A 26,969-nucleotide genomic window follows, 5' to 3' on the forward strand; every position below is an offset into this window, starting at 1 on the left:
CTGGAGATCGATCGGATTAATGTAGATAGAAGATGATTTGCTCGAAGGCTGTTGGGCAAGGAAGAACGCTCCCTTAAATATTGCACAACAGAAAGAAGATAAAGTCCCTACCAGAGAAGAATGGCAGATCAAGTTGATGGATTTATGCTGAAATGGCTAAAATGGCAGGAAGAATCAGAAATCGGGAAGACCAACATTTTAATAAGGAATGGGGGGGGGTGTTATAATTTATCTTAAAAAACCATTGTAAACAGTTAAAATCGGTAGCAGGATTGGAATAACACTCGTAGTTTAATGGTGAATTTTGGACACAATGGAGAGGTAAAAGATTTGAATTATTCTATTTTTTTAAAATAATATTTTTTATTAAGAAAGCTTAAAATCCATACAAATTATCAACAATACAACCAATTGCATATTTCACCCTCCCCCCTCCCCCCAGGACTTCCCCCAGCTCCCATTACTGTTTTGTTAATTCATACTGTTTCTGCATGTTATACAATTGTAAATATTATTTCCCTGTTGTTCAAATTCATGTTCTACTAATAAAATTTGTGCATGTTTATTCAAATCCTGCCAGTGATTCTAAGTCTCTTTGTTGTTTTTTCAAAAATAGTTTGTAAAAAAAAATTCCCATTCTTCCTTAAAGTCCCGATTGTAAGATTTGGATTATTCTAAATGATGCAAGAGGAAATGATTAAACGATAGGACCCACAAAGGGGAGGAGGGGAGACCAAGAGATTCCTGGGTATCTTGTTTCTATGTTGTATGTTGGATACATGGCTGTAAATTTTTAATCTGAAGAACAAAGTAAGTAAATTTATGTGATAAATATTCCGCATTCCCTCGCACGCACATTCTATATTTACTGCCTTCTGTGAGGTTCCAGCTTCCATTGATGGGTATTTTTCCTGGAAGCCGCAGCATACTAATAAAATTCCCTCTTGCCCTTGTAACTTAGGGAGCCTGTGTGGTGTAGTGGTTAGAGCAGGCGTAGGCAAACTTGGCCCTCCAGATGTTTTGGGACTACAATTCCCATCGTCCCTGACTGCTGGTCCTGTTAGCTAGGGATGATGGGAGTTGTAGTCCCGAAACATCTGGAGGGCCGAGTTTGCCTATGCCTGGGTTAGAGGGTTGGGTTAGGACCTGGGAGGCCAGGGTTCAAATCCCCGCTCAGACACCATGCGCCAGTCACACTGCCTCCCGCAGGGTTGTTGTTGCAGGGGATTAAGTGAGGAGGAGGAAGAACCACGTGTGTAACCTCAAGCTCAGGCCCAGTCTTATTCAACATCTTTATCAATGACTTGGATGATGGGCTTGAGGGCATCCTGATCAAGTTTGCAGATGACACCAAATTGGGAGGGGTGGCTAATACCCCAGAGGACAGAATCACACTTCAAAATGACCTTAACAGACTTGAGAACTGGGCCAAAGCAAACAAGATGAATTTTAACAGGGATAAATGTAAAGTACTACACTTGGGCAAAAAAATGAAAGGCACAAATACAGGATGGGTGACACCTGGCTTGAGAGCAGTACGTGTGAAAAGGATCTAGGAGTCTTGGTAGACCATAAACTTGACATGAGTCAACAGTGTGATGCAGCAGCTAAAAAAGCCAATGCAATTCTGGGCTGCATCAATAGGAGTATAGTGTCTAGATCAAGGGGGAGGTAATAGTACCACTGTATTCCACTCTGGTCAGACCTCACCTGGAATACTGTGTCCAGTTCTGGGCACCACAGTTCAAGAAGGATACTGACAAGCTGGAACGTGTCCAGAGGAGGGCAACCAAAATGGTCCAAGGCCTGGAAACGATGCCTTATGAGGAACGGCTTAGGGAGCTGGGTATGTTTAGCCTGGAGAAGAGAAGGTTAAGGGGTGATATGATAGCCATGTTCAAATATATAAAAGGATGTCATGTAGAGGAGGGAGAAAGGTTGTTTTCTGCTGCTTCAGAGAAGCGGACACGGGGCAATGGATTCAAACTACAAGGAAGAAGATTCCACCTAAACATTAGGAAGAACTTCCTGACAGTGAGAGCTGTTCAACAGTGGAATTTGCTGCCAAGGAGTGTGGTGGAGTCTCCTTCTTTGGAGGTCTTTAAGCAGAGGCTTGACAGCCATCTGTCAGGAATGCTTTGATGGTGTTTCCTGCTTGGCAGGGGGTTGGACTGGATGGCCCTTGGGGTCTCTTCCAACTCTAGGATTCTATGATTCTTCGGGGAAGAAGGCGAAATGCTAATGCAATAAACAACTTACTCCACTCTAGTGATGTAATGCACTTTGATTCTTTAAAAAATGCTGGCAAACTCTGCCCGATGGCGTAGGTACATAACATGGCTCTTTCCTTCTCCCCGGCGCAGGTCATCCCAGACTGGAAGGAGCAAGAGTGGTCCGCTGAGAAGCCCGAGAACTATGCCGGCATCTTCCACTTCCAGTTCTGGCGGTTCGGCGACTGGGTGGACGTGGTGATCGACGACCGGCTGCCCACGCTCCACAACCAGCTCATCTACTGCCACTCCAACTCCAAGAACGAGCTGTGGTGCGCGCTGGTGGAAAAGGCCTACGCCAAGTGAGTGCGACAGCGTGGCCTAGTGTTTGGAGTAGCTGGGCTACGACCTGGGAGGCCAGGGTTGAAATCCCCACTCGTCCATCGCGAAGGGAAATGACTCCTACCTGACGTCCTGGGGAGCTGCTGCCAGTCAGTGTAGACAGCACTGAGTTAGGCGGACCAGAGGTCTGACTCGGCAGCTACCTGTTGTGTTCCTCTGGTTGTGAAAACCAGGCAGCATTTTCACTGGTTCTCAGGGGAATGGTCAAAATTCTCCCTGTTTTGAGGGGCAAGGGGCTTATTAGGAATATTGGCATTAGTATATTTGCCTCCCCCTTGCACTGCTCCACCAGCCATATTTTCTTTTAAAAGGTCATTTGGCTTCTTCTTTTCTCGATAACCTGGCCAGCAGCCATCATGTTTCTCTGTAATACCTCAATTCCTGTCTCGGCACCTAGGCCATCATGCCCTGACAGTGTGTCACCTTGGATACACGGTTGACAAAAATTAAAAAGATGTGAACTCACTCATATTACCCTCATGTTAACAAAGTCACTTCAATGACACACAGAGAGCCCAGAGAGAAAATAAATCCTGATAATAACCCTTGGCTGAGTAAACTGTACAAATGAATGTATAATTTGAGGAGAACCTGTATAATGTATGATTTGAGGAGGGGTTTTTTTGTCTTTTGTTGTTCAGGCCTTGTACATAGCCAGGAAGACATTTAGTCAGACGTACAGAGGAAAACCTCCCTCAAAGCGATGCAGCCAATCCGAACGCTGTCCTGCCTGGTTATTAAGCATCGCCATCACCTCCCTCTTGGTTCCCTGAGAATAAAATTAACCCTTAAGTTACGCGCAGAATGATCTCTGCTGCTGAACTTGCAGCACCTCTTGCTTCTAAGCATTTGCATGCACCAGCTGCGTTTGCTATTAGAGGGCGTGATATGTGGCATAGTGGTCTAAACCACTGAGCCTCTTGGGCTTGCTGATCGGAAGGTCGGCGGTTCGAATCCTGGGGATGGAGTGAGCTCCCATTGCTCTGTTCCAGCTCCTGCCAACCTAGCAGTTAGAGAGCACACCAGTGCAAGTAGATAAATAGGTACTGCTGTGGCGCAACGGTAAACAGCGTTTCCATGCGCTCTGGTTTCCGTCATGGTGTCCTGTTGCGCCAGAAGCGGTTTAGTCCTCCTGGCCACATGACCCGGAAAGCTGTCTGTGGACAAACGCCGGCTCCCTCGGCCTGAAAGCGAGATGAGCGCCGCGACCCCATAGTCGCCTTTGACTGGACTTAACCGTCCAGGGGTCCTTTACCTTTTACCTTTATGCGGTGTAGCCTTGAGCTTACACCATGCCACTCCACAAACAGGAGGGCATAATCTTTGTCGCACCCAGTAATCTTATGCTCCTCTTCCCCAATGCGCAGACTCTCGGGATGCTACGAGGCGCTAGACGGGGGCAACACTGCTGACGCTTTGGTGGACTTCACCGGCGGCGTCTCGGAACCCATCGACCTGCTGGAAGGCGGCTATGCGAACGACGAAGCCAAACGCAACGTCCTCTTTGAGCGGGTGTTGAAGGTCTACAACCGAGGAGGTCTCATCAGCTGTTCCATAAAAGTAAGGAGCCGGCAGGTCTTGTTGGCGTAACCGCAGGAGGGTGGGCCTGATCGTCTCCTGAATCTTAAGCGGTTCCCAAGAATCTGGCGCAAGATGTAAGTGTTGCTTAAACCCTTAGGATTGGTGTCCACGGAACCACAGAATTGTAGAGTTGGATGGGACCACAGCGGTCATCTAGTCCAACCCCCTGCAATGAAGGAATATTCCACCCAAACTGGGACTCGAATCCGTAACTCTGGGATTAAGATTCTCTATCAACTGAGCTAGCATGCTGTGGGATAGCCAGCCTCATATAAGCAATATAAGTAAAGGGACCCCTGACCGTTAGGTCCAGTCGCGGACGACTCTGAGGTTGCGGCGCTCATCTCGCTTTATTGGCCGAGGGAGCCGGCGTACAGCTTCTGGGTAATGTGGCCGGCATGACTAAGCTGTTTCTGGCGAACCAGAGCAGCGCACAGAAACGCTGTTTACCTTCCTACAAGAGTGGTACCTATTTATCTACTTGCACTTTGATGTGCTTTCGAACTGCTAGGTGGGCAGGAGCTGGGACTGAGCAATGGGAGCTCACCCCGTTGCAGGGATTCGAACCGCCGACCTACTGATCAGCAAGCCCTAGGTTCTGTGAGTTTAATTAATGCATGAAGGGGTTAATGCCATAGAGTAAGCTGTCCTGCCAAGCTTAGCTTGGTCATTCCTCCTCACCTTGGGAGGAAGGTAATTATTCCCCATCAGTCTGCCTGAGAAGCTCAATGTGTGGGCGGATGTTTTTAACCATTTTTTAAAAATTCTTGTGTTTCCTTTGTCCCCTCGGCAAGGCCACCTCAGCCGCCGACATGGAAGCCCGGCTGGACTGCGGCCTGGTCAAAGGGCACGCCTACGCCGTCACGGACGTAAGGAGAGTCCGCTTGGGCCACGGCCTGCTGTCCTACTTCAAGTCCGAGAAGCTCGATATGATCAGGCTGAGGAACCCCTGGGGGGAGAAAGAGTGGAACGGCCCCTGGAGTGACACGTGAGTATGTCGGGGGGGGAAGCCCACCGCAAACGGGGGTCACCTTTTCTAAATGGCTTTGGCCACGTTGCTACTGATGGGACAAACCAGCTCAGATGGCATTATGCCCTTCCGCACATAAATAAATAAATAAATATTGAGCTCCCCGCACGTAGAAGGCTAGTCTGTCAGGGAAGAAAAGATTCTGGGTTGTTTTTTCCTTCCTGGCATTTACTTTGCTGTGTGGCAAGATTTCTATTTACACACACACACACACACACACGGAGAAGCATCCCATCATATTATATTTTTAATTGTGGTCTCACTGACTCCCTGGAAGCATATTGTGGAATGCTGATGGCTCCCAGACCCCAACTTCATTGTTCCTCCGACACACTGTATAAATACTGTAGATATAAGCTGGTTCCACACCTCCCCCCTCCCCCCCCGGTCATTGTTTCCTTGAAATCAATTTTTTAAAACCTATATTTTTTCGTGTATAAGACGACCCCTGGTTTTTTGAGCCCAAAATTAAGAAATAAATTTATTTATATATTTCATGGCAACATTCTGTGTATAAGACGACCCCCAATTTTAAACTTTAAAAAATGGGGGGGATATAGTCTTATACATGGAAAAATACAGTAATATGTATGAGAAAAACAACCCATAACTACCGTATTTTTCGGTCCATAAGGCGCTCCGGACCACAAGACGCACCTGTTTTTTTAAAGGGGAAAAACAAGGGGAAAAATATTTTCCTGGTTTTCCTCCTCTAAAAGGCAGGGGGGGGGGCACTGGAGGGGCAGACCCTTCTGCCTTCACAGCGGCTCCTCCCCGCTCCGTTTCTCCCCTCGTCCCCATGTCCCTTTAAAGCAAGCGGGGATGAGCCTGCTTTTGGGATTGGCAGGGGAAGTGCAGAAGCTTATTTTGGCGAACGGAGGTGCTGGCACGATCCAGCAACATCCCCTTCGCTTCCCGCCGCCTCCTCTCACCGAACGTGGCGGGGGACGGGGGGGGAGGCAGCGGGAGCGAAGCCTTCGCTCCTTAAGGCGCACGGGGATTTTCCCTTCCTTTTTAGGAGGGAAGAAGTGCGTCTTATGGAGCGTAAAATACGGTATTTTCTTTCTTACTTAAATTTGTATATTGCCCTTCATCCGAAGATCTCAGGGCAGTTCACTGCATAAGTGCACCAGATTAAAAGGCCAAATATATAATAAAAACCAAACCAAACCCCATACCCCTCCCCTCAAAAAATTAAAAGGACAACGGATGTTAATCAGCCAAAGGCCTGGTTGACGAGGAAGATTTTCGCCTGGGGCCTAAAGACGCGTTTTGTAATCATGCTCGATATGCGTTTCCCCTCATGCGTCCTGTTGTCGTTCCCGTAGCTCGGAGGAATGGCAGAAAGTCAGCAACAGCGAGAGAGAGAAACTGGGAATGACTGTCCAAGACGACGGGGAATTTTGGTGAGTTTACGTTGTGTGTACAAAGCAAAAACGGATTATTCTTTATCTCTCCCCTCCGTAGCCCGGTGCAACTATCGGGGTTTTTTCCTCGGTACGAAAACTGCCTATCCCGGATTTAAGTTTGTTACGGGGGTGCTGGGTATTGACCTGGGATTGGCGCAGAAACGGGCAAGGGAAATGGTTAGGGGGCTGGCACAACACCCCTCTGGCTTTTTAGTTAAAAAGTCGGGGTTTTTTAGTTTGGGGGGCGGGGAGGTGATTTAAGGGAGGCGTGATAGAACTGTACAAAAATGATGTACATCGTCGAGAAAGTGGATCGAGGGAGGTTGCCTTCTCTCACAAAAAAGGACAGCGTGGAGCAGTGGTTAGAGTGCTAGACTAGGTCGCAGTGGTCAACCAGATGCCCATAAAAAGCCCACCTGAGTGCAGGAGCGCTCTGCAATTTCCAGCAACAGGTACAGAGGTACCTTGGTTCTCAAACTTAATCCGTTCCGGAAGTCCCTTCCAAAACCAAAGCGTTCCAAAAGCAAGGCGCGCTTTCTCGTAGAAAGTAATGCAAAACGGATTAATCCATTTCAGACTTTTAAAAACAACCCCTGAAACAGCAATTTAACATGAATTTTACCGTCTAACAAGACCGTTGATCCATAAAATGAAAGCAACAATCAGTTTACTGTACTGTAAATTAAACAAGACAGTATTGTAGATGATGAAAATTAAAATTCAATATTTTTCATACCTGCACTGATGATAGTTATTGTTTGGACGGGGGCTTTTATTCATTTCCGCAGCCACATATTCAGTCAATCAATTAATCAGTAGCTGAACTGGGTTCCACACAGTCACAAAAACAAATTAACTGAAAAAGCCTCAAAAACACAAAATAAATAGCAAAAACAAAAGCGCTAAACTCATTCCGTTCCGGAAGTCTGTATGACTTCCGAAATGTTCGAAAACCAAGGCGCAGATTCTGATTGGTGCAGGCACCCCGGAAACAATAGCCGGCAGCCACATCGGATGTTTGGCTTCCAAAAAATGTTCAAGAAAACCGGAACTCTTACTTTTCGGCGTTTTGGAACCAAGGCGTTTGAGAACCAAGATACAACTGCCTACAGAAGCATTGCTGCCTCCAGCTGTGCCAGCAGAGCAAAGCCATCATGGCTACTTCGCAGGTCACAGAATCATAGAATTGAAGAGTTGGAGGGGACCGCGATGGTGATCTAGTCCAACCCCCTGCAATGCAGGAATCGTTTGCCCATCCTGGGGCTCGAACCCACGACCTCGAGACGAAGAGCCTCATACTATAGCAATCGTCCTCAGATAGCGCTTCTGGGTCAGATTCAGCTAGCTGAAGTATCTTAAAGGTGGCACCACACCAGAAGAAAGGGTTACAAGGCCTGTTTAACCTGGCCACGCTTTGAGTCGAGATTCGAACTCTATACTTATTTACTATTGATAGAATTTATATACCGCCCTATACCCGGGGGTCTCTGGGCGGTTCACAGAATAAAATCAAGATATAAATCCACAAAATACCTAATGAAAATAAAAACAACAACCCAATAGAACCCCTTCAAAATAAAAACAACAACAACCCACATTTTGAAAGGGTGTCAATCAAATCAACCAAAGGCCTGGTTAAAAAGGAATGTTTTTGCCTGGTGCCTAAAGGTGTATAATGAAGGCGCCAGGCGAACTTCCCCCGGGGAGAGCATTCCACAGACAGGGAGCCACTGCAGAGAAGGCCCCGTTCTCGTGTTGCCACCCTCCGGACCTCTCGAGGAGGAGGCACACAAAGAAGGGCCTCAGAAGATGATTTCAGGGTCCGGGTAGGTTCGTATGGAAGGTGCTTGAGGTATTGCGGTCCTGAGTCGAGATTCGAACTCTTCCCCACCGCAGGATGACGTTTGAAGACTTCTGCAGGTACTTCACCGACATCATCAAGTGCCGGCTCATCAACACGTCGTACCTGAGCATCCATAAGACCTGGGAGGAGGTGGTCTTGCGGGGGGCCTGGGCGAAGCACGAGGACCCCTTGAAGAACCGCTGCGGGGGCTGCGTCAACAACAGGGACACCTTCCTGCAGAACCCACAGGTGAGGCGGCAGGGAGCGGCAGGTGAGAGGGGGAGCAAGGTGTTCCCAAGGGGGCAATGCATGTCTCTGCCATTGAGACCACCTTCCGCTGGCTGCATCTGGACCTGGAAAGTCTGGGGAAGCTGGCACTGAGCAGGTTGCAAAGAGCAACGAAGAAGAAGAGTTTAGATTTGATATCCTGCTTTATCACTACCCGAAGGAGTCTCAAAGCGTCTAACACATTCTCCTTTCCCTTCCTCCCCCACAACAAACACTCTGTGAGGTGAGTGGGGCTGAGAGACTTCAGAGAAGTGTGACTAACCCAAGGTGACTAGCCCAGCAGGAGTGGAGACGCCAACCCGGTTCACCAGATTACAAGTCTACCGCTCTTAACCACTACACCACACTCAAATAAAGTGGTAGCTTTCTCCGCAGCTCACGCAGATGTAGAAATGGTTCCCAATCCCTGTTCAGCAGGCATGGGACCTCCAGGTTGTATGCAGGTCCCAAGCCCCATCCGTAGAACAGTGGTACCTTGATTTAAGGCCATAATCCGTTCCGGAAGTCCGGTCTTAAAACAAAGCGGACTTAAAACAAGGCGTGCTTTCCCATAGAAAGTAATTGAAAATGGATTGATCCGTTCTAGACAACACCCCCTCAAACAGAAATGTAACACGAATTTTACTGTCTAATGAGACCACTGATCCATAAAATGAAGGCAGTACTGTACTATAAAATGAATAAGACAGTATTGTAGATGAAAAAAAATTAACATTTTTTCTTCTTTTTTTCTTACGTGCACTGATGATAGTCATTGTTTGGATGGGGGGGCTTTTATACATTTCTGCAGTCACACAATCAGTCTATCAGTAGCTGAACTGGGTTCCACACAGTCACAAAAACAAGTCACAAAAACGAAGTCACAGTCAAAAAACCCGAAAAAGCCACAAAACCCCGCCAAAATAGCAAAAACCAAACCTCCAAATATCACCTCTGTGTATTAGCAGCGAGGGACTCAATTAACGAACGAAACGCACTCAATAGGAACCAGACGGTGAAAAGCAACCCCTAAAACTCATTTCCGGGTTGCAATTGGACCTAGTCCAAAACGGACTTATAATAGACTGGACTTTAGTCAAGGTACCACTATATGTTTAAAGCAACATTATACTACCGGTACTTTAAATACTCACGGCTCCCCCCCAAAGAATCATGGGAAGTGTAGTTTGTTAAGTGTCCTGAGAGATCGCCTTCAACTAGTTATAATTCTAGTTGCTGTTGGTTGTTTTACATATATATATAATTTATTTATTTTCAGAAGCAGAGAGACAGACATTAAACATTCATACCAGCAAAAATAAAAAAATTAACCCACGAGTAAAAAAAAAACGGTGGTGGTGGGGAATGGGAAAGGCTTTTGAAGACTGATATAAGATTTACCGCCTGCTACTCTATCAGGGACGCAGGTGGTGGTGTGGTCTAAACCACAGAGCCTAGGGCTTGCCGATCAGAAGGTCGGTGGTTCGAATCCCCACGACGGGGTGAGCTCCTGTTGCTCGGTCCCTACTCCTGCCAACCTAGGAGTTCGAAAGCACACCAGTGCAAGTAGATAAATAGGTACAACCCTTTCCTGGAGCTCACGCCGGGTAGAGACGGGGAAATGGCCTGAATCCTCCGTTGAACGAGAATTCCCTGATTTGTAGCTCAGGCTCTTAGCCAAGAAGGCGCACCAGAGAATGGTAGGCGCTAGAGACCCTGGCTTGGAGGTTGCCAACCAAGTGCTCCCCCCCCCCAAATTAAACCCGTCTCATTTTCCATTGCTTTTCTTTTCCTGCCCAGTACGTTTTTGACGTGAAGAAAGCGGAAGACGAAGTCCTCATTTGCATCCAACAGAAGCCCAAACAGACCAATCGGAAGGTGGGCAAGGGAGAGAACCTGGCTATCGGATTTGACATCTATAAGGTCAGGAGTGTGTGTTTGTGTGAACCGCTGGCCTGTTTCTGATTCTCGCTTCTCACCGTTAGAGACGCGTGGAGGCGTTGTTTTCTGTTCTGCTCCACGTTCGTTGCCTGCAACGCTGTTTCTACTCTCCTGCGGTTCTGCTGCAGGAACCTGCACCGTTACTCTTACTATCTTCTGCGGCGACTTTACGTGACTGACGTAAGTTGCGCCAGTTACATTGTCGTTACCCTGTTTCACTCCCATTTGTTTCAGCGCGGAGCAGCCGCCATGGAAATGTGGAAACATAATCAAATAGGTGTGGTTTGCTGACCGAACGCAAATGCCAGTCATATTGGCTGGATTGAATCCCGTTCCGCACACAAAGCGAAAAAGCAAACATTAGCAGTTTCTACTCCCATGTCTGTTTCTATCGCAATTCTTTAACACCCCTACTCACAATATGCCGTGTTTTTCGCTCCATGAGACGCACCTGACCATAAGACGCACCTAGTTATTAGAGGAGGAAAGGGGGAAAGCCCAGTTTTTTGGGGGGATCTGCTCACGGTTGTGCAGCTTCTTTTGCAAAGGGAAAAGCCCTGTTTTTTTGAGGATCAGCTCAAAGTTGTGCAGCTTCTTTTGCAAAGGGAAAAGCCCTGTTTTTTTGAGGATCAGCTCAAAGTTGTGCAGCTTCTTTTGCAAAGGGAAAAGCCCTGTTTTTTTGAGGATCAGCTCAAAGTTGTAGAGCTTACTTTGCAAAGGGAAAAAATCCTGTTTTTTATGGGGTTCAACTCACAGTTGTGCAGCTTCTTTAGGAAAAGATAGGGAGCCGTTTCTACAGTTTCCAGACAGATAATCTAATCAGCCAGTCACATGTCGCTGGGGAAACAAACAGCCTCCGTCTGCAGAACATTCAACAATGGAGGCCTGGGCAAGGGAGCCAGCGATCGACCACACACTCGCTCCATAAGACGCACAGGCATCTCACCTTACTTTTTAGGAGGGAAAAAGTGTGTCTTATGCAGCAAAAAATATCATATTTTGGACTCTGAAGAAATGATTCAGACGCTTGAACACCTCCCTGACTTTGGCTTTTAAAGGCTTTTCATCGCTGCCACCCCCCAGGCATTCAGAAGCATTGCTGGCTCCAATTGTGGAGGCAGAGCCTAGTGGTTGTAGCTAGTAGTCATCGACAGCCCTCTCCTCCATGAATTTGCCCGGTCCTCTTTTTTTTTTCTTCCTTCAAAATTTCCACACACACACACACAAACATAAATAAAAGATGAGCTTATCTTACATTGGATATCCTTAGACTGCAATAATTGTTACAGTGTACATAATAAAAGAAATCTAAGATAACTATATAAATATAAATTTCTAAAAAGAATAACATCAACAAGAATAAACGACACAAGATAGGGAGAGAGAGAAAAGGAAAGGAAAAAAGAAAAACAAATGAACTGAAAAACTATTAAAAAATAAAAATATCTATCAATCGATAGTAAGCAGTGTTCAATATATTCAGTTTTGTTGATTTGTTGTCTTCTGTCTACTCTTTGCCGTTTCCGTTCAACTACAGTATTACTGTTTTTAATCTATGTTTAATTATTTGTCCCCATCTTGGGGTATGGAATTATTTTTTCTGTGAAATTAATCTAGACACAGCCAAGTGTTTTTATTGGAACCAAATTTTATCATATAATTTTTATGACATTCCCATTCTTTTTAAACCTTATTTACTGATTGGTAGATAAGGTCCTCTTTTAAAGCCACCTGGGTTGCCTCCTGTGGCAGTAAGTTCCATAGTTTAACTCTCTCTTCTTCTTCTTCTTCTTCTTCTTCTTCTTCTTCTTCTTCTTCTTCTTCTTCTTCTCTGTGATTTGTTCTGCCCAGGTGGAGCTAAATCGGACTTACCGGATGCACACCCTGCAGCCCAAGGTTGCCAGCTCCATCTATATCAATTCCCGCATCGTCTTCCTGAGGACAGACCTGAAGGAAGGGCGCTACGTCATCATCCCCACCACCTTCGAGGCCGGCCACGTGGGCGAGTTCCTCCTCAGGGTGTTCACAGATGTGCCTTCCGATTGCCAGTAAGCTGCTCTCCCCGGAGCTGAGGCTTCCTGCATTGAGCCAGTGTGGTGTAGTGGTTAAGAGCGGTAGACTCATAATCTGGTGAACCGGGTTGGATTCCCCGCTCCTCCACATGCAGCTACTGGGTGACCTTGGGCTAGTCACACTTCTCTGAAGTCTCTCAGCCCCACTCACCTCACAGAGTGTTTGTTGTGGGGGAGGAAGGGAAAGGAGAATGTTAGACGCTTTGAGACTCCTTAAGGGGAGTGATAAAGCGGGATATCAAATCCAAAACTCTTCTTCTTGATGCTGGCTGGGACCATATTTGCACCTGGCTGCCTGCACCCCAGCGCTTAGTCATAGTGGGACTCTGATAATAGATGGATGCTTGGAGTTCAGGGGCAAAGTCACTGGTGTCTCTCGGGTGTCTTCCCCCCCCCTTCCTCTTTCCAGGGAACCAGAGTGGATTTGATTTAAATCAAATCGATTTAAATCACTAGTCAGTAAGACTTGATTCATATCATATTTTTTCAGAAAGACTCCTTCTTGCTGGTATAATCTGAATATTTACAACCAGATGAAGCTTTCGGTTTTGGAATAATAAATTTTCAGAGTACAGTGGTACCTCTGGATGCGAACGGGATCCGTTCTGGAGCCCCGTTCCCATCATGAGCAGTCCGCAACTTGAAACGCTGCATGTGCGCGACGTGATTCAGTGCTTCTGCGCATGCGCATGACATTAATTGATGTGTCTGTGCATGCACGAACCACCGAACCAGGAAGTAACCCATTCCGGTACTTCCGGGTTCGGCGCGTTCGTAACCCGCACCGAACGTAACCTGCAGCGGTCGTAACACGAGGTATGACTGTAGTTTTTACGGTTATATCGAAAATTACTGATTTGGTTATACTATTAGAAATACATTGATAATTATGAAATTATTGTGAGGTTTAATAAGTTGACTGTTTATATTTGGACAACTTTTCTGCTGTACTGGATTGGAAGGAGGAAAATAATCATTTCCTCAATAACAATTTAAACAATTTATTTAACTGAAACAATAGCATTATAGCATATGTATCCATGTTTGTTAACTGATGTGGTTAAACAATTTTTTTCCAAAAAAACAAAACAAAAAAAGTGAGTTTTAGCACACATGAAAAACTGAAAACAAACCATTATTTCCTGATGAATAGCCTTTGGACTATAATGTAACTTAAATAGACAACTATCTTTAGAAAGATTTTTCCTCCAAAAGCATTTTATTTTCAATATCCAATTTAAATTTCAAAAAAATTCCGAATTAAATTTTTTCAAAAAATGATTTTTATTGATTTTTCTTTTTTTAAAAAAACATTGGTTTTTATCCACCCTGTAGAGAGCTGACCCTGGACGAGCCCCCCCACACCTGTTGGAGCGGGATGTGTGGCTACCCGCAGATGGTGTCGCAAGTCCACGTCGTCTCGGCTTCCGGGCTGAAGATCCAGGATTCGCAAGAAGGTGCAGGGCCCCGATCCCACCCCCATTTCCAATCATACCCACGCGACACATCCAAAATATGCGGGGGGGGGGGAGGAGAGGTGGAGCGTTGCTTCAAAAGAGCAGGGGAGCTTTGGGCTGCTGACTAGCTGGCCTCGGGGTTTCAGCAACCCGTTGTCGTTCTAATCATAGCTGTCAAGTTTCGGATTTGAAAATAAGGGATCAGCAGTCTCACCTATCCCGGGGACAGTCACATGACAGTGGTGGGCGGAGCCAGAAGCAAAAGTGGGCAGAGCAGCAATGTAAACTCCAAGCGGGCTCGGGCTCGGAGCAGAGCAAAGAGGAGGGCAGCCATGTGCTCTGCGCGATGGAGCCCCATCGTCTTCTTGTCTGATCCCATCAAAACAGGACAGGAAGCAGCAGCTGCTCAAAGGCAGCCAGGCTCCGCCCGCCAGCTAACCCTATTGGCCGGTTGAGGGGCTCGGCGGCAACGGATAGGGGCTGATGCAGGGGGAGGAATACACCCCCTGTAAGCACGGGAAACGGCTCCCACTTGCTTTGAGGGCTGAGGCTTTTCTCTCCAAGTAGGCGAGGTCTTCCCACCCAGTCCCTGGCCAGCAGGGGAGGAGCTGCTTCCATTAAAAACGGGAAATTTAAGGGAAATAAAAAATAAGGGAGAGCAGCGGGAAACTGCTTGAAATAAGGGAGAATCCCGGGGGAAACGGGATACTTGACAGCACTGGTTCTAATTCAGGCGTGGACCCCTACGTGATCATTAAATGTGAAGGCGAGAAGATCCGTTCGCCGGTGGTGAAAAGCACCGTGACGCCAGAGTTTGATGTGAAAGGCCTGTTCTACCGCAAGAAGCCGGGGCAGCCCATTGTCATTCAGGTGAGGTTTCCTTTCTCAAAGAATCTGCTAGATTGTGAAATTGGGTGTTCCACAATCTGTAGCGTTTACCAGGGTCCGGCACGTTTGCGTTGCTTTGCTTTCTGTGCCTGGCAACTCCTGGCTATTAGCAGAGTTCAAAGCCACAGCAGAAACTTGTGTGTAACTGCCAAGGCAGCACAGCAATAATTCACAGAAGCGTTGTCTTCTTAACTAGCTGGGTTTATTTACGAAAACAATAAATCTTTTCCCGGAGTGCTCAGTTCCATGACTGCTCCGGTCGGTGAAAACGAAACCAAGAAAAACAGCACACACAGACAAAGACCAAAAGCCCGTATGTGAACTGCCCACACAGTGACCAGTGCGTCACAGCAGAGCACTTAACCCTTTAGGCTCTGATACTCTCCACAGAATCATAGTGCTTTGGAGGGACCCCGAGGGTCATCCAGTCCAACCCCCTGCAATGCAGGAATCTCAGCTAAAGCAGCCAGGACAGGTGGCCAGCCAACCTCTGCTTTAGAAACCCCCAAGGAATTCCTACCATCCAGATCAGTAGAAAGCAAACTTGTTCCGTCATCCGTGTGCCAGCCCTTTAGGTATTTGGAAATGGGTGTCATATTTACAGCTGCGAGCCCACAGATGGGATAAAAGCAGGCATGAAGGTTGCATTATCGTGAAGCTGCAGCCGAGGCTGTTCATTGTGGCACGATTCCGCAGAAGTGGAGATGAGTCACGGAATGAATCCAGCTTCCTAAATCTTTAATTTCCATCACTCCCCCTGCACCCTCTTCCTTCTCGAAAACATTGCTTTCCTAGGCTACCGTAGTTCTTTCAGCTTCCGCTGCGGACTAAGAAGGCTGTTCTTTTTATCGCAGCCTAACCATGTGCAGACGCGGGTGGCGCTGTGGGTTAAACCACAGAGTCTAGGGCTTGCCGATCAGAAGGGCGGCGGTTCGAATCCCCACGACAGGGTGAGCTCCCATTGCTCGGTCCCTGTTCCTGACAACCTAGCAGTTCGAAAGCACGTCACAGTGCAAGTAGGTAAATAGGTACCGCTCCGGTGGGAAGGTAAACGGCGTTTCCGTGCGCTGCTCTGGTTCGCCAGAAGCGGCTTAGTCATGCTGGCCACATGACCCGGAAACTGTACGCCGGCTCCCTCGGCCAATAAAGCGAGATGAGCGCCACAACCCCAGAGTCGTCCGCAGTCAGGGGTCCCTTTACCTTTGTTGTTGTTCTTGTTCAGTCGTGTCCGACTCTTCGTGACCCCATGGACCAGAGCACGCCAGGCACGCCTATCCTTCACTGCCTCCCGCAGTTTGGCCAAACTCATGCTAGTAGCTTCGAGAACACTGTCCAACCATCTCATCCTCTGTCGTCCCCTTCTCCTTGTGCCCTCCATCTTTCCCAACATCAGGGACTTTTCTAGGGAGTCTTCTCTTCTCATGAGGTGGCCAAAATACTGCAGCCTCAACTTCAGGATCTGTCCTTCCAGTGAGCACTCAGGGCTGATTTCTTTAAGGATGGATAAGTTTGATCTTTTTGCAGTCCATGGGACTCTCAAGGGTCTCCTCCAGCACCATAATTCAAAAGCATCAATTTACCTTTACCTTTACCTTTAACCATGTGCAGCTTCTCTCTTCAATCAGTGTGAGAGCCAGTGTGGTGTAGTGGTTAAGAGCGGTAGACTCATAATCTGGTGAACCGGGTTCGCACCTCCGCTCCTCCACATGCAGCTGCTGGGTGACCTTGGGCTAGTCACACTTCATTGAAGTCTCTCAGCCCCACTCGCCTCACAGAGTGTTTGTTGTGGGGGAGAAAGGAAAAGGAGAATGGTAGCCGCCTTGAGACTCCTTCGGGCAGTGATAAAGTGGGATATCAAATCCAAACTCTTCTTCTTCTCTTTCCCTCACACCCCACCCTCCCACACTGCTTTTGCCAGTCAACCAAATTCAAACTCTTGTTGTTGTTGTTGTTGTTGTTGTTGTTGTTGTTCTTCTTCTTCTTCTTCTTCTTCTTCTTCTTCTTCTTCTTCTTCTTCTTCTTCTTCTTCTTCTTCTTCATGAGGACTAGATGCTTAGTTTTTTAGATTTTGGTTAGTCGAGGTCTTCTAGGTCCACCGTGGATGCGAGTGGATGGATGCAGCCCTGGTCTGTGGGCACGTTCCTTCTCCGATTGTCCGCCAACTTCTGCTTCTCTCCCTCCAGGTCTGGGACCATAACCTTATCAGTGACACCTTTCTGGGCCAGGTGAGCCTTGCAGGTGACCCCAACAACCTCCTGTCGATGCACATCCTCCACCTGGAGGACAAAGGCAGCAAACGTGTCAACGAGCTTCCAGGGACCCTCAAGGTGCAGTTGCTCACCAGCAGCGTCCTGACTAACATCTAAAGGAAGGACGGTTCCCTCCGTGCCATCTGTACATTTGATCTCGCAATATGCAGCATATACGTTTATCTATATCTGTACCTGCAACATGTACTGTGCATGCATCCACTTTTAAAAGGGGACCAGCTCTCGCGCGTTCGGTTTTGTTTTGTTTCCTTTTGATTTTTATACAACGGTGCCTTTTCAAGAAGTTTCGGGGGGGGGGGGGGTGTTTTCAAATACAAGTCCCAGGCGTAATTTTACTGCCAGCGATGGGCCTCCGGGCAGTATAAAGGAGTGCCACTCGGGGCTGTATGTTTACACAGAGAAATCTGTCTCTCATGCGCACATGCGTGGCTTGGGGTGGGCTTTGTACCCATCCTGGAAAAACAAACAAACCATATATTGCCAACCTGGCTGAAGGGCTCATTTCTTAACTCACATATCCCCGAGGGTGCTGTCCCCAAAGGTGGGAAAAGGCAGGGAGGCGATGTGGCCTTGCTTGCAGAATGCTCAGGAAGAAACAGCAGGAATTTGTTGCTTCGATGCTCCCCACATGCGCAAGTTGGGCCAGGCAAATTCTCTGCCCAGGACTTACATCTGTGTTGTGATTTTGTGGCAGGCCCATAAAAGCCTGGAACGCTGTACTGAGGGCGAAAATCGCTGCGCCTCTGATTTAGGTTTCTCTCTCCTTCTCGCTAAAGAGGTCAAGGTTCTAGACCTCATGGGTGCAAACGTGCGAGCGAAGCCAACTGAAATCTCAGAGTGCCATATTTCCAGTAGCAGGACGGTGGGGCTTTTAGTGGCTCGTGTCGTAGTCCCCCGTCCCCCCGGTTGACTAGCGAAACCCCAGAATGCAATTGCACAAAATGAGAGGTGAATATTTACCCAGAGATTCCGTGATTCCCATAGGTTGCAGGATTGGTTCAGGATTTCAGCTGCCCGGCTACATAAGCATCGCCATTTCCTTGAAAATACTGAGCAAAAAGAGGAAGGTGGGTCTCATAAAGGGAATATAGAATGGTCTGGATATGCAAGACCTGTTGGCATGTCTCCATGTGGGAGAGGGGCGGAAGGTTTTTGTATAAAATGCACAATCTGGAGAAAGTGGAAAGTTTTTCTTCCTCTAACACAAGAACTTGGGGACAATTATTCGATGAAGATGGATGTGGGGAGATTCAGGCCAGACAAAAGAATTTCACACAGTGCATAGTTGGAACTAAGTAAGTCGCTACTACAAGGTGTGGAGACACCCACCGACTCGGGTGGCTTGCCCATGACTTCCAACAAACACCGAACTCCCATTACCATTTCTAGTTAACATAGCAAGCTACGGTGTGGCTCAGTGGTTAGAGCATCTTCTCTGCATGCGGAAGGTCTCGGGTTTAATTCCCAGGCAGGGCTTCAAAATATCCCTACCTGAAGCCCTGGAGAGCAGCTGCCAAGCCAGTGTCGACAATACTGATCTAGATAGACCTTCCCATGTTCCTATGCACCCTTGGTCTCGCATACTGCAACCATGTGGTACGTGCCTGCTGTTGTTCTTAGACAGCATTGTACATGCAGCAAAACCAGGGCAGTAGAGGGATCACATCTGTCCTGTATTTCCCATAAAAGAGACACTCCCTGCTTGTAGAAAACTAGCCTAATGAGCAAAAAGGTGGCTATCTCCCTGATGTTCTGTGTGCTAGTTTTCTATATGCAAGGAAGGTTTGATATATATATGGTGATCATTTTGGAGAGCATTAGCAAAATGTGTTTCCGGATTGAAATGGGAGGGAATTCCATTTGGAGAGTTCAACCACAGATTTTATTCCAGCTTGTGCATTTCAGGGTGGCGTGTTTGTGTGTGTGTGTGATGGGAATATTGCCCGAAAGAAATAAGCCATAACATCAATAGGGCTTTCAATTTAATCCATTTATCAGGACCAAAAATACCTTCAGATGTTTACTTTGGGGTTGGTTTTTTTAAAAAAGGAACAGCTCAAATGTTTATTATTCTAGCCAAAACTTCCTTCGCTGTTTCCGCCCATTGTTTGGGGACCTAGAGTTGGGATTTTGGTCCTTGGAAGTTGCCGTTTCTTAGTCAAACTGAGATTGTTTTCAGAGAGGGGGATGACAATCAGCATCAGGCATGTGATCCATAGGTGATATTTCTGATTTAAGGTCTTCTGGTTCCATCAGTTGGGGGTTTTTTTGTGTTTTTTTTTTGGTACCTTTATGAAGTCTTATCACTCGCACTTTATCCAATAAATGCCCCGTGACATGTATGAATGCCAACTGAGGAAATGTATTATTGAGAAGTCGCAATTTTAGAAAATGTTGAAATGGACTGGCTGTATGAGATTTGCAATTAAAAGCCAAAAAATGGCTGTGTCTTATCAATAAATTACTTGACTTTTGGGTTTTCTTTTTCTTTCTTTCTTCCCCTCCACGCTTTCTCCAAGGCGTTGCATTCGCACATCATTTTCGCACGCACACAAGAAGGGTGTTTCGAGATGGATGTGTGAATAGGGCTAAGCTAAAATCACCCCCTCAACTTTACTAGGTTCATGTAGATAGCCGTGTTGGTCTGATGCAGTCGAAATAAATAAAATTTAAAATTTAAAAAAAATGTCCAGTAGCACCTTAGAGACCAACTAAGTTTGTTCTGGGTATAAGCTTTTGTGTGCATGCACACTTCTTCAGATACACTGAAACAGAAGTCACCCGACCCTTATATATAGTGGGAGGGTGGGGTGGGGTTTTTCTCAGGAAGGCAGTGAGAGATTTCACTTTCTTGGGCTCCATGATCACTGCAGATGGTGACAGCAGTCACGAAATTAGAAGACGCCTGCTTCTTGGGAGAAAAGCAATGACAAACCTAGACAGCATCTTAAAAAGCAAAGACATCACCTTGCCGACAAAGGTCCGTCTAGTTAAAGCTATGGTTTTCCCAGTAGTATTGTACAGAAGTGAGAGCTGGACCATAAAGAAGACTGATCGCCGAAGAATTGATGCTTTTGAATTATGGTGCCTGGCGTGCTCTGGTCCATGGGGTCACAAAGAGTCAGACACAACTGAACGACTGAACAACAACAAAAGTAGGAGATGGGTACAAAAGACTCAATGGGTATGGTAAACCTGTTGACGACTGTTAATGACTGCAATTGGTCCTATAGGAAAAAGCAAGGGATAGTATGCAGGTGACCAAGAATAGCTTTAGCACATGGGTAGGCAAACTAAGGCCCGGGGGCCAGATCTGGCCCAAACGCCTTCTAAATCCAGCCCGCAGACAGTCTGGGAATCAGTGTGTTTTTACATGAGTAGAATGTGTCCTTTTATTTAAAATGCATCTCTGGGTTATTTGTGAGGCATAGGAATTCATTCATTTTTTTCCATTCAAAATATAGTCTTGGCCCCCCACAAGGTCTGAGGGACAGTTGGCCGGCTCACTGCTGAAAAAGTTTGCTTTAGCATATGTAATGAGACAAGAATCCAATATCTCTATTCAGATCAGGTCTCTCCATAGTTTTCAGTTTAGTGATAAGTTGTAATTCAGCCACTTCTCTTTCAAGTCTATTTCTTAAATTCTTTTGTAATAAGACAGCTGCTCTGAGAACCTGTATTGAATGTCCTGGGAGACTGAAATGTTCTCCTACTGGTTCTCTGTCTTGTGATTCCTGATGTCAGATTTGTGTCCATTTATCCTTTGGCGTAGGGTTTGGCCTGTTTGTCCAATATATACGGCACTGTTTGCAAAGCAACAGAAAACCCCATCTGCATTTCCAGGGATTCGGAGGTGGGTTTCAAACACCTGTAACAGCGGCCATGCTCTCTTTCTTCTCAGCAAGAATAAAAGTCATAATTTTAAAATGGTTAAGGAGTCCAACCATTGCAATCAATCACAATTTCTAGTCTCTCCCACTTCTGCCCACACCGTGGAGCTATTGTGCTTGGAATGTTGCTTGTTGGGGGGAGACGGTCCTGTTTTCGTTTCACAAATTTGCCGATCTCTTCGGTCTGAGCCCAACATTTGCCTTCCTCCTTGTCCGAAAGCAGATCTAAGAGCAGTTGAGAAGTTCAAAAGGGATGGATGATTTAGGCGACAACTACAGTGCTTTGTGGAAACTCTGCTTGCCTTGCCAAATCTCTTCTTTCTCTCTTTTGTCTTCGAAATTCCTCCGATGCTTCCACCTGACAAAGGACTTCCCAAATTAATCTGGATCATTTCAATTTCGGAACTGGTGCAACTTTCGGCGCCCATCCTAAACACATTTAGCACCATCTGGGTAGGGATTGCCTTTCCCGTTTCCCCTTTTCCCATTCTTAAACTCAGTGCACATTTCTGCAATAAACTGTGGTGTGTGTGTGTGTGTGTGTATAATGAAAATTCGCCCGCAATTTAGTTTGAATTTCTCCGAATAAACACATTTTTTTGTATGCAGTTTTGACTAACATACCCATTTGTGCAAACACTTCCCCTTAATAAAACACATGTTTTGCATGTCATTTTCACTAATACCTTATTTCTTTATGCACACTTTTCCCCTGACCGATGTATTTTTGCAGAGAGCTGCATCACAAAATTCAGAACTTGGAATTTTGACGGCTGTGTTAATGTGATAGATTTTCTCCACTTTGAGAACACTGTCCACCCATCTCGTCCTCTGTCGTCCCCTTCTCCTTGTGCCCTCCATCTTTCCCAACATCAGGGTCTTTTCCAGGGAGTCTTCTCTTCTCATGAGGTGGCCAAAGTATCAGAGCCTCAGCTTCAGTATCTGTCCTTCCAGTGAGCACTCAGGGCTCATTTCCTTCAGAATGGATAGGTTTGATCTTCTTGCAGTCCATGGGACTCTCAAGAAGAAGACCCATAGTCCCATGAGTCCCAGAGGCACCTAGCCATAGAAATTACAAGGTGTAGCTCTGTTCCCCCCCCCAAGTCCTCATCCAAAGAATTTTTCCATGGTCCCCTCCCCTCCATTTATGGAGCACTCTCCCCAGGGAAACTCACCTGGAACCATAACTGCCAATATTTATTCACCAGGTTAAGATATTATCATTTACCTTTTTGCTATTTTGCAAAACTAGCAAAAATCTAATGTTTGTTGGAAATGTAAGGAAAAGAAAGGAACTTTTTACCACACGTGGTGGTCCTGTAGAAAAGTAAAAGACTTCTGGGAAATGATGTATAATGAATTGGAAAAAATGTTTAACATAACTTTCCCTAAAAAAAAAAAAAAACCCAGAGGCCTTTTTCTTACTTGGACTAACAGAGGATGGAATACCTAGGGACCTAAAAAGTTTATTTATGTATGTGGCAACAGCTGCAAGGATGTTGCTGGCCCAGAATTAGAAACAGGAGAAGATATCAACAAAAGAAGAATGATAGACCAGGCACCCCCAAACTCAGCCCTCCAGCTGTTTGGGCCCTGTCCAATGAGTTTCCATTGAGCATCTGTCTGGCCACTGTGAGACCAGGACTCTGAGCTGGATAGCCCTTTGGCCTGATCCAGATCGCATGCCCCTAAGTGGGTTTTCCCTCCTCACTGCACCTCCAGCAGCACCTGTTGGGAGATCAGCCACACCGTTGGGAAGGACCCAGGAGTCCTGCTGGGCTCAGCTACGGAACCAGGAAACCTAGTCGTCCGAAACTTCCAGGACGTGAGAAGTAGCAGGCTTTGCAAAAGTTGGCACCTAGCTTTTCCTTTTCCCAAAAGAAGTTGGGTCGGGGAAACGGTGCTTGCGAGTCCGGCTCCTGCCCCCTTTCTCATCTCGTTGGGTAATCTCTCTGTGCTCAGCCCCTCCTCCCGGCTAAGACGGATCAGTGTGCATGAATGGGAGGCTGTTGGAGCCAGTCAGGTACTGTGCAAAGCAGCCCTTGACAGCGAGCGAATGGGAAGGAAGGAGAGAGAGCTGGTGGGGAAGGAAAAACTGACAGCCGGGCGATGTACTCATTCGCCATCTGCGCCGTCTGAACTGAACCCTGCTTGCACCAAGATCTCCCTGAGAATTGGACTTTTGGTTTCTTTTAAGAGATGCCCATTAGCTGTGGACTCGGAGAGGAAGTTTCCACGCACCACTAAGGTAAGCTGCAAGAAAAGGGACCCACGTCTAGAGCTGTTCCAGTACAGTTCGTCGGGATTTCCATCTTAATTCATAGGGATTTTCTCCAAAGCCTCTTAGAGCTGCTGAGATTTCATCGCAGGCTTTCTCTCGTTCCCACAGACTGGCTGAGTGTTTCGGTTGTTTCTCTTTGTGGGTGATTTTTGTTGTTGTTGCCTTTGTGAGTCTGTGGGGTGGGTGAGAGGACGGTCACTTCTGGGAGTTTATCCAAAACAGCAAACAGATCAAAACAAAAAAGCAAAAAAAGAGAGATTTCTGTGGTCAAACAGGGAGAGTTTTTACCGTTGCCTTCTGTGATCTAAGAGGCAGACACCCCCCAAAAAACTCCCTCTTGTAATTAGAGTTGTGGCTCAATTAAATACATTGTAGTTGAGTGATCAAACGAGTTTTAGTTAATCAATCAATCGAGTCATATAACCACCAGATTTGCATACAGGTGAAAGCAGCAGTTCTGAAGCAAGACGCATACATTGTTTTTAAAGTGATGCATTGCCGTTCAGCGTAAAAAAAAAAGGCATTGACTCCTGTTTGAGGGGAAAGAAAAACTTCTAAAATCGTCCTTGCCATCCACTATTTTTTTTTGGGGGGGGGGGGTTAATAAAACATGTCTGCTTCTTGGTTAATCAGAGGCACCTTTTTCATTGATTACGGCTGCAATCCTATACATAGACCTGGGAGTCTTCCCCATGGAACTCAACGAGGCTTTCTTTCGAAAAGGCGTGTAGGGTTGCACTGCAATTTATTACAATTGGTTAACCAATTAAGCGATTAGACATTCCATTCCGGCGTGAAAAGTTGCTGAAGGAAAAGGTGGGGCGCAACTTCTTGATTGTGAGAAGCATCCCACCATCTTCATAGAATCCTAGAGTTGGAAGAGACCACAAGGGCCATCCAGTCCAACCCCCTGCCAAGCAGGAAACACCATCAAAGCATTCCTGACAGATGGCTGTCAAGCCTCCGCTTAAAGACCTCCAAAGAAGGAGACTCCACCACACTCCTTGGCAGCAAATTCCACTGCCGAACAGCTCTCACTGTCAGGAAGTTCTTCCTAATGTTTAGGTGGAATCTTCCTTCTTGTAGTTTGAATCCATTGCCCCGTGTCCGCTTCTCTGGAGCAGCAGAAAACAACCTTTCTCCCCCCTCTACATGACATCCTTTTATATATTTGAACATGGCTATCATATCACCCCTTAACCTTCTCTTCTCCAGGCTAAACATACCCAGCTCCCTAAGCTGTTCCTCATAAGGCATTGTTTCCAGGCCTTTGACCATTTTGGTTGCCCTCCTCTGGACACGTTCCAGCTTGTCAGTATCCTTCTTGAACTGTGGTGCCCAGAACTGGACACAGTATTCCAGGTGAGGTCTGACCAGACCTCAACTAAATTCTCTCTCCCCCACCCCAACCCCAGGTACCAGATTTACCTCTTAAATCTCACGCTGCTTCATCAACATCCATAAAATTGATGCCACGGACAATAACTGGGTAGTTTGAGTTTCAGGTAGGTAGCCGTGTTGGTCTGCCGTAGTCAAAACAAAATAAAAAAAATTCCTTCCAGTAGCACCTTAGAGACCAACTAAGTTTGTTATTGGTATGAGCTTTCGTGTGTTTGCACACTTCAGAAGCGGCTTAGTCATGCTGGCCACATGACCTGGAAGCTGTCTGCGGACAAACGCCGGCTCCCTTGGCCTATAGAGCGAGATGAGCACCGCAACCCCAGAGTCGTTCGCGATTGGACCTAACAGTCAACAGTATCTCTACCTTTACCTTTAAAAGAGGATTAGACAAATCATAGAATCCTAGAGTTGGAAGAGACCACAAGGGCCATCCAGTCCAACCCCCTGCCAAGCAGGAAACACCATCAAAGCATTCCTGACAGATGGCTGTCAAGCCTCTGCTTAAAGACCTCCAAAGAAGGAGACTCCACTACACTCCTTGGTAGCAAATTCCACTGCCGAACAGCTCTCAATGCATGAATGGTAAAGGTAAAAGGTAAAGGCGACTCTGGGGTTGTGGCGCTCATCTCGCTTTCAGGCCGAAGGAGCAGGCGTTTGTCCGCAGACAGCTTTCTGGGTCATGTGGCCAGCAGGACTAAACCGCTTCTGGCACAACAGGACACCATGACGGAAACCAGAGCGCACAGAAACACCGTTTACCTCCCCCCTGCAGTGGTACCTATTTATCTGTTTGCACTGGTGTGCTTTTGAACTGCTAGGTTGGCAGGAGCTGGGACAAAGCAACGGGAGCTCACCCCGGCGGGGATTCGAACCGCCGGCCTTCTGATCGGCAAGCCCAAGAGGCTCAGTGGTTTAGACCACAGCGCCACCCGCATCCCTTGCATGAAGGGTACCCACTATAGACGCCTACTAGATACGTTGGCGATACTCTGCCTTCAAAGTATGGATTTAAAAGAGGAAACAGACAAATCCATGGAGGAAAGAGTCATCAATGGCTGCTAGTCATGGTGGTTATTGCTCTTCCTTCACAGCAATGCTTCTGAATACCATTTGCTGGAAACCACAGGAGGGGAGAGAGTGCTCTTGTGCTCGGATCCTGGCTGCTGGTTTCCCACAGGCATCTAGCTGGTTAGAGTGAGAACAGGATGCTGGACTGGATGGGCTACTGGCCTGTTCAAACAAGCCTATTTTTTACATTATTATCAAAAGAAGAACATAGAACAATTAAAAAAAAACAACCAATATCGAGAACACTTAAATAACAATCGTCTTCTCAATCATTACAGAAAACAAATCCATAAAACATCATATAAAGGTAAAGGTAAAGGGACCCCTGACCATTAGGTCCAGTTGTGTCCGACTCTGGGGTTGCGGCGCTCATCTCGCTTTACTGGCCGAGGGAGCCGGCGTACAGCTTCCGGGTCATGTGGCCAGCGTGACAAAGCTGCTTCTGGCAAACCAGAGCAGCGCATGGAAACACTGTTTACCTTCCCGCCAGAGCGGTACCTGTTTATCTCCTTGCACTTTGACGTACTATTGAACTGCTAGGTGGGTAGGAGCTGGGACCGAGCAACGGGAGCTCACCCCGTCGCGGGGATTCGAACTGCTAACCTTCTGATCAGCAAGCCCTAGGCTCTGGTTTAACCCACAGCGCCACCCACATCCCTCCAAAACATCATATAAAACATCATATAAAACATCATATAAAACAACACAAATAAGCTTATCTAATTTAGCGGCCTCCAACTAAACAGGAGAGAGAAGAATGCCCGGCACGGAAATAAAAGGGCGGAATACAAAACGAGGGCCAAGAAATAGTCACTATACCCAAAAAGGCATTTCCACAAAGAATATAAGAAGCGCTTGCTGGATCACGCCACTGGCCCACCTGGTCCAGCATGCCTGGACCAGATGCCTCCTGTTCTTTCCAGCAACCGGTTTGCAGACGCCTTGCCGCCTCTGACTGC

At 46.8% G+C, this 26,969-nt stretch overlaps 1 protein-coding gene across 1 annotated transcript in view; it reads left to right on the forward strand.

Annotated features, from left to right (window-relative positions):
- Window positions 1-17,624, forward strand: part of CAPN5 (calpain 5) — a 52,284-nt gene extending 34,660 nt beyond the window's left edge. The window contains exons 3-12 of the mRNA XM_033146000.1: window positions 2,364-2,572; window positions 3,980-4,172; window positions 4,988-5,181; window positions 6,552-6,629; window positions 8,529-8,724; window positions 10,543-10,665; window positions 12,535-12,731; window positions 14,091-14,212; window positions 14,946-15,082; window positions 17,284-17,624. Of these exons, the coding sequence (XP_033001891.1) occupies window positions 2,364-2,572; window positions 3,980-4,172; window positions 4,988-5,181; window positions 6,552-6,629; window positions 8,529-8,724; window positions 10,543-10,665; window positions 12,535-12,731; window positions 14,091-14,212; window positions 14,946-15,082; window positions 17,284-17,466 (1,632 nt within the window). The 3' untranslated portion in view covers window positions 17,467-17,624. The remainder of the gene's footprint in view (window positions 1-2,363; window positions 2,573-3,979; window positions 4,173-4,987; window positions 5,182-6,551; window positions 6,630-8,528; window positions 8,725-10,542; window positions 10,666-12,534; window positions 12,732-14,090; window positions 14,213-14,945; window positions 15,083-17,283) is intronic.
- Window positions 17,625-26,969: the final 9,345 nt, after the last annotated feature.

Source organism: Lacerta agilis, chromosome 4 (assembly GCF_009819535.1).
Source record: "Lacerta agilis isolate rLacAgi1 chromosome 4, rLacAgi1.pri, whole genome shotgun sequence".
In the NCBI taxonomy this organism is placed as follows: domain Eukaryota; kingdom Metazoa; phylum Chordata; class Lepidosauria; order Squamata; family Lacertidae; genus Lacerta; species Lacerta agilis.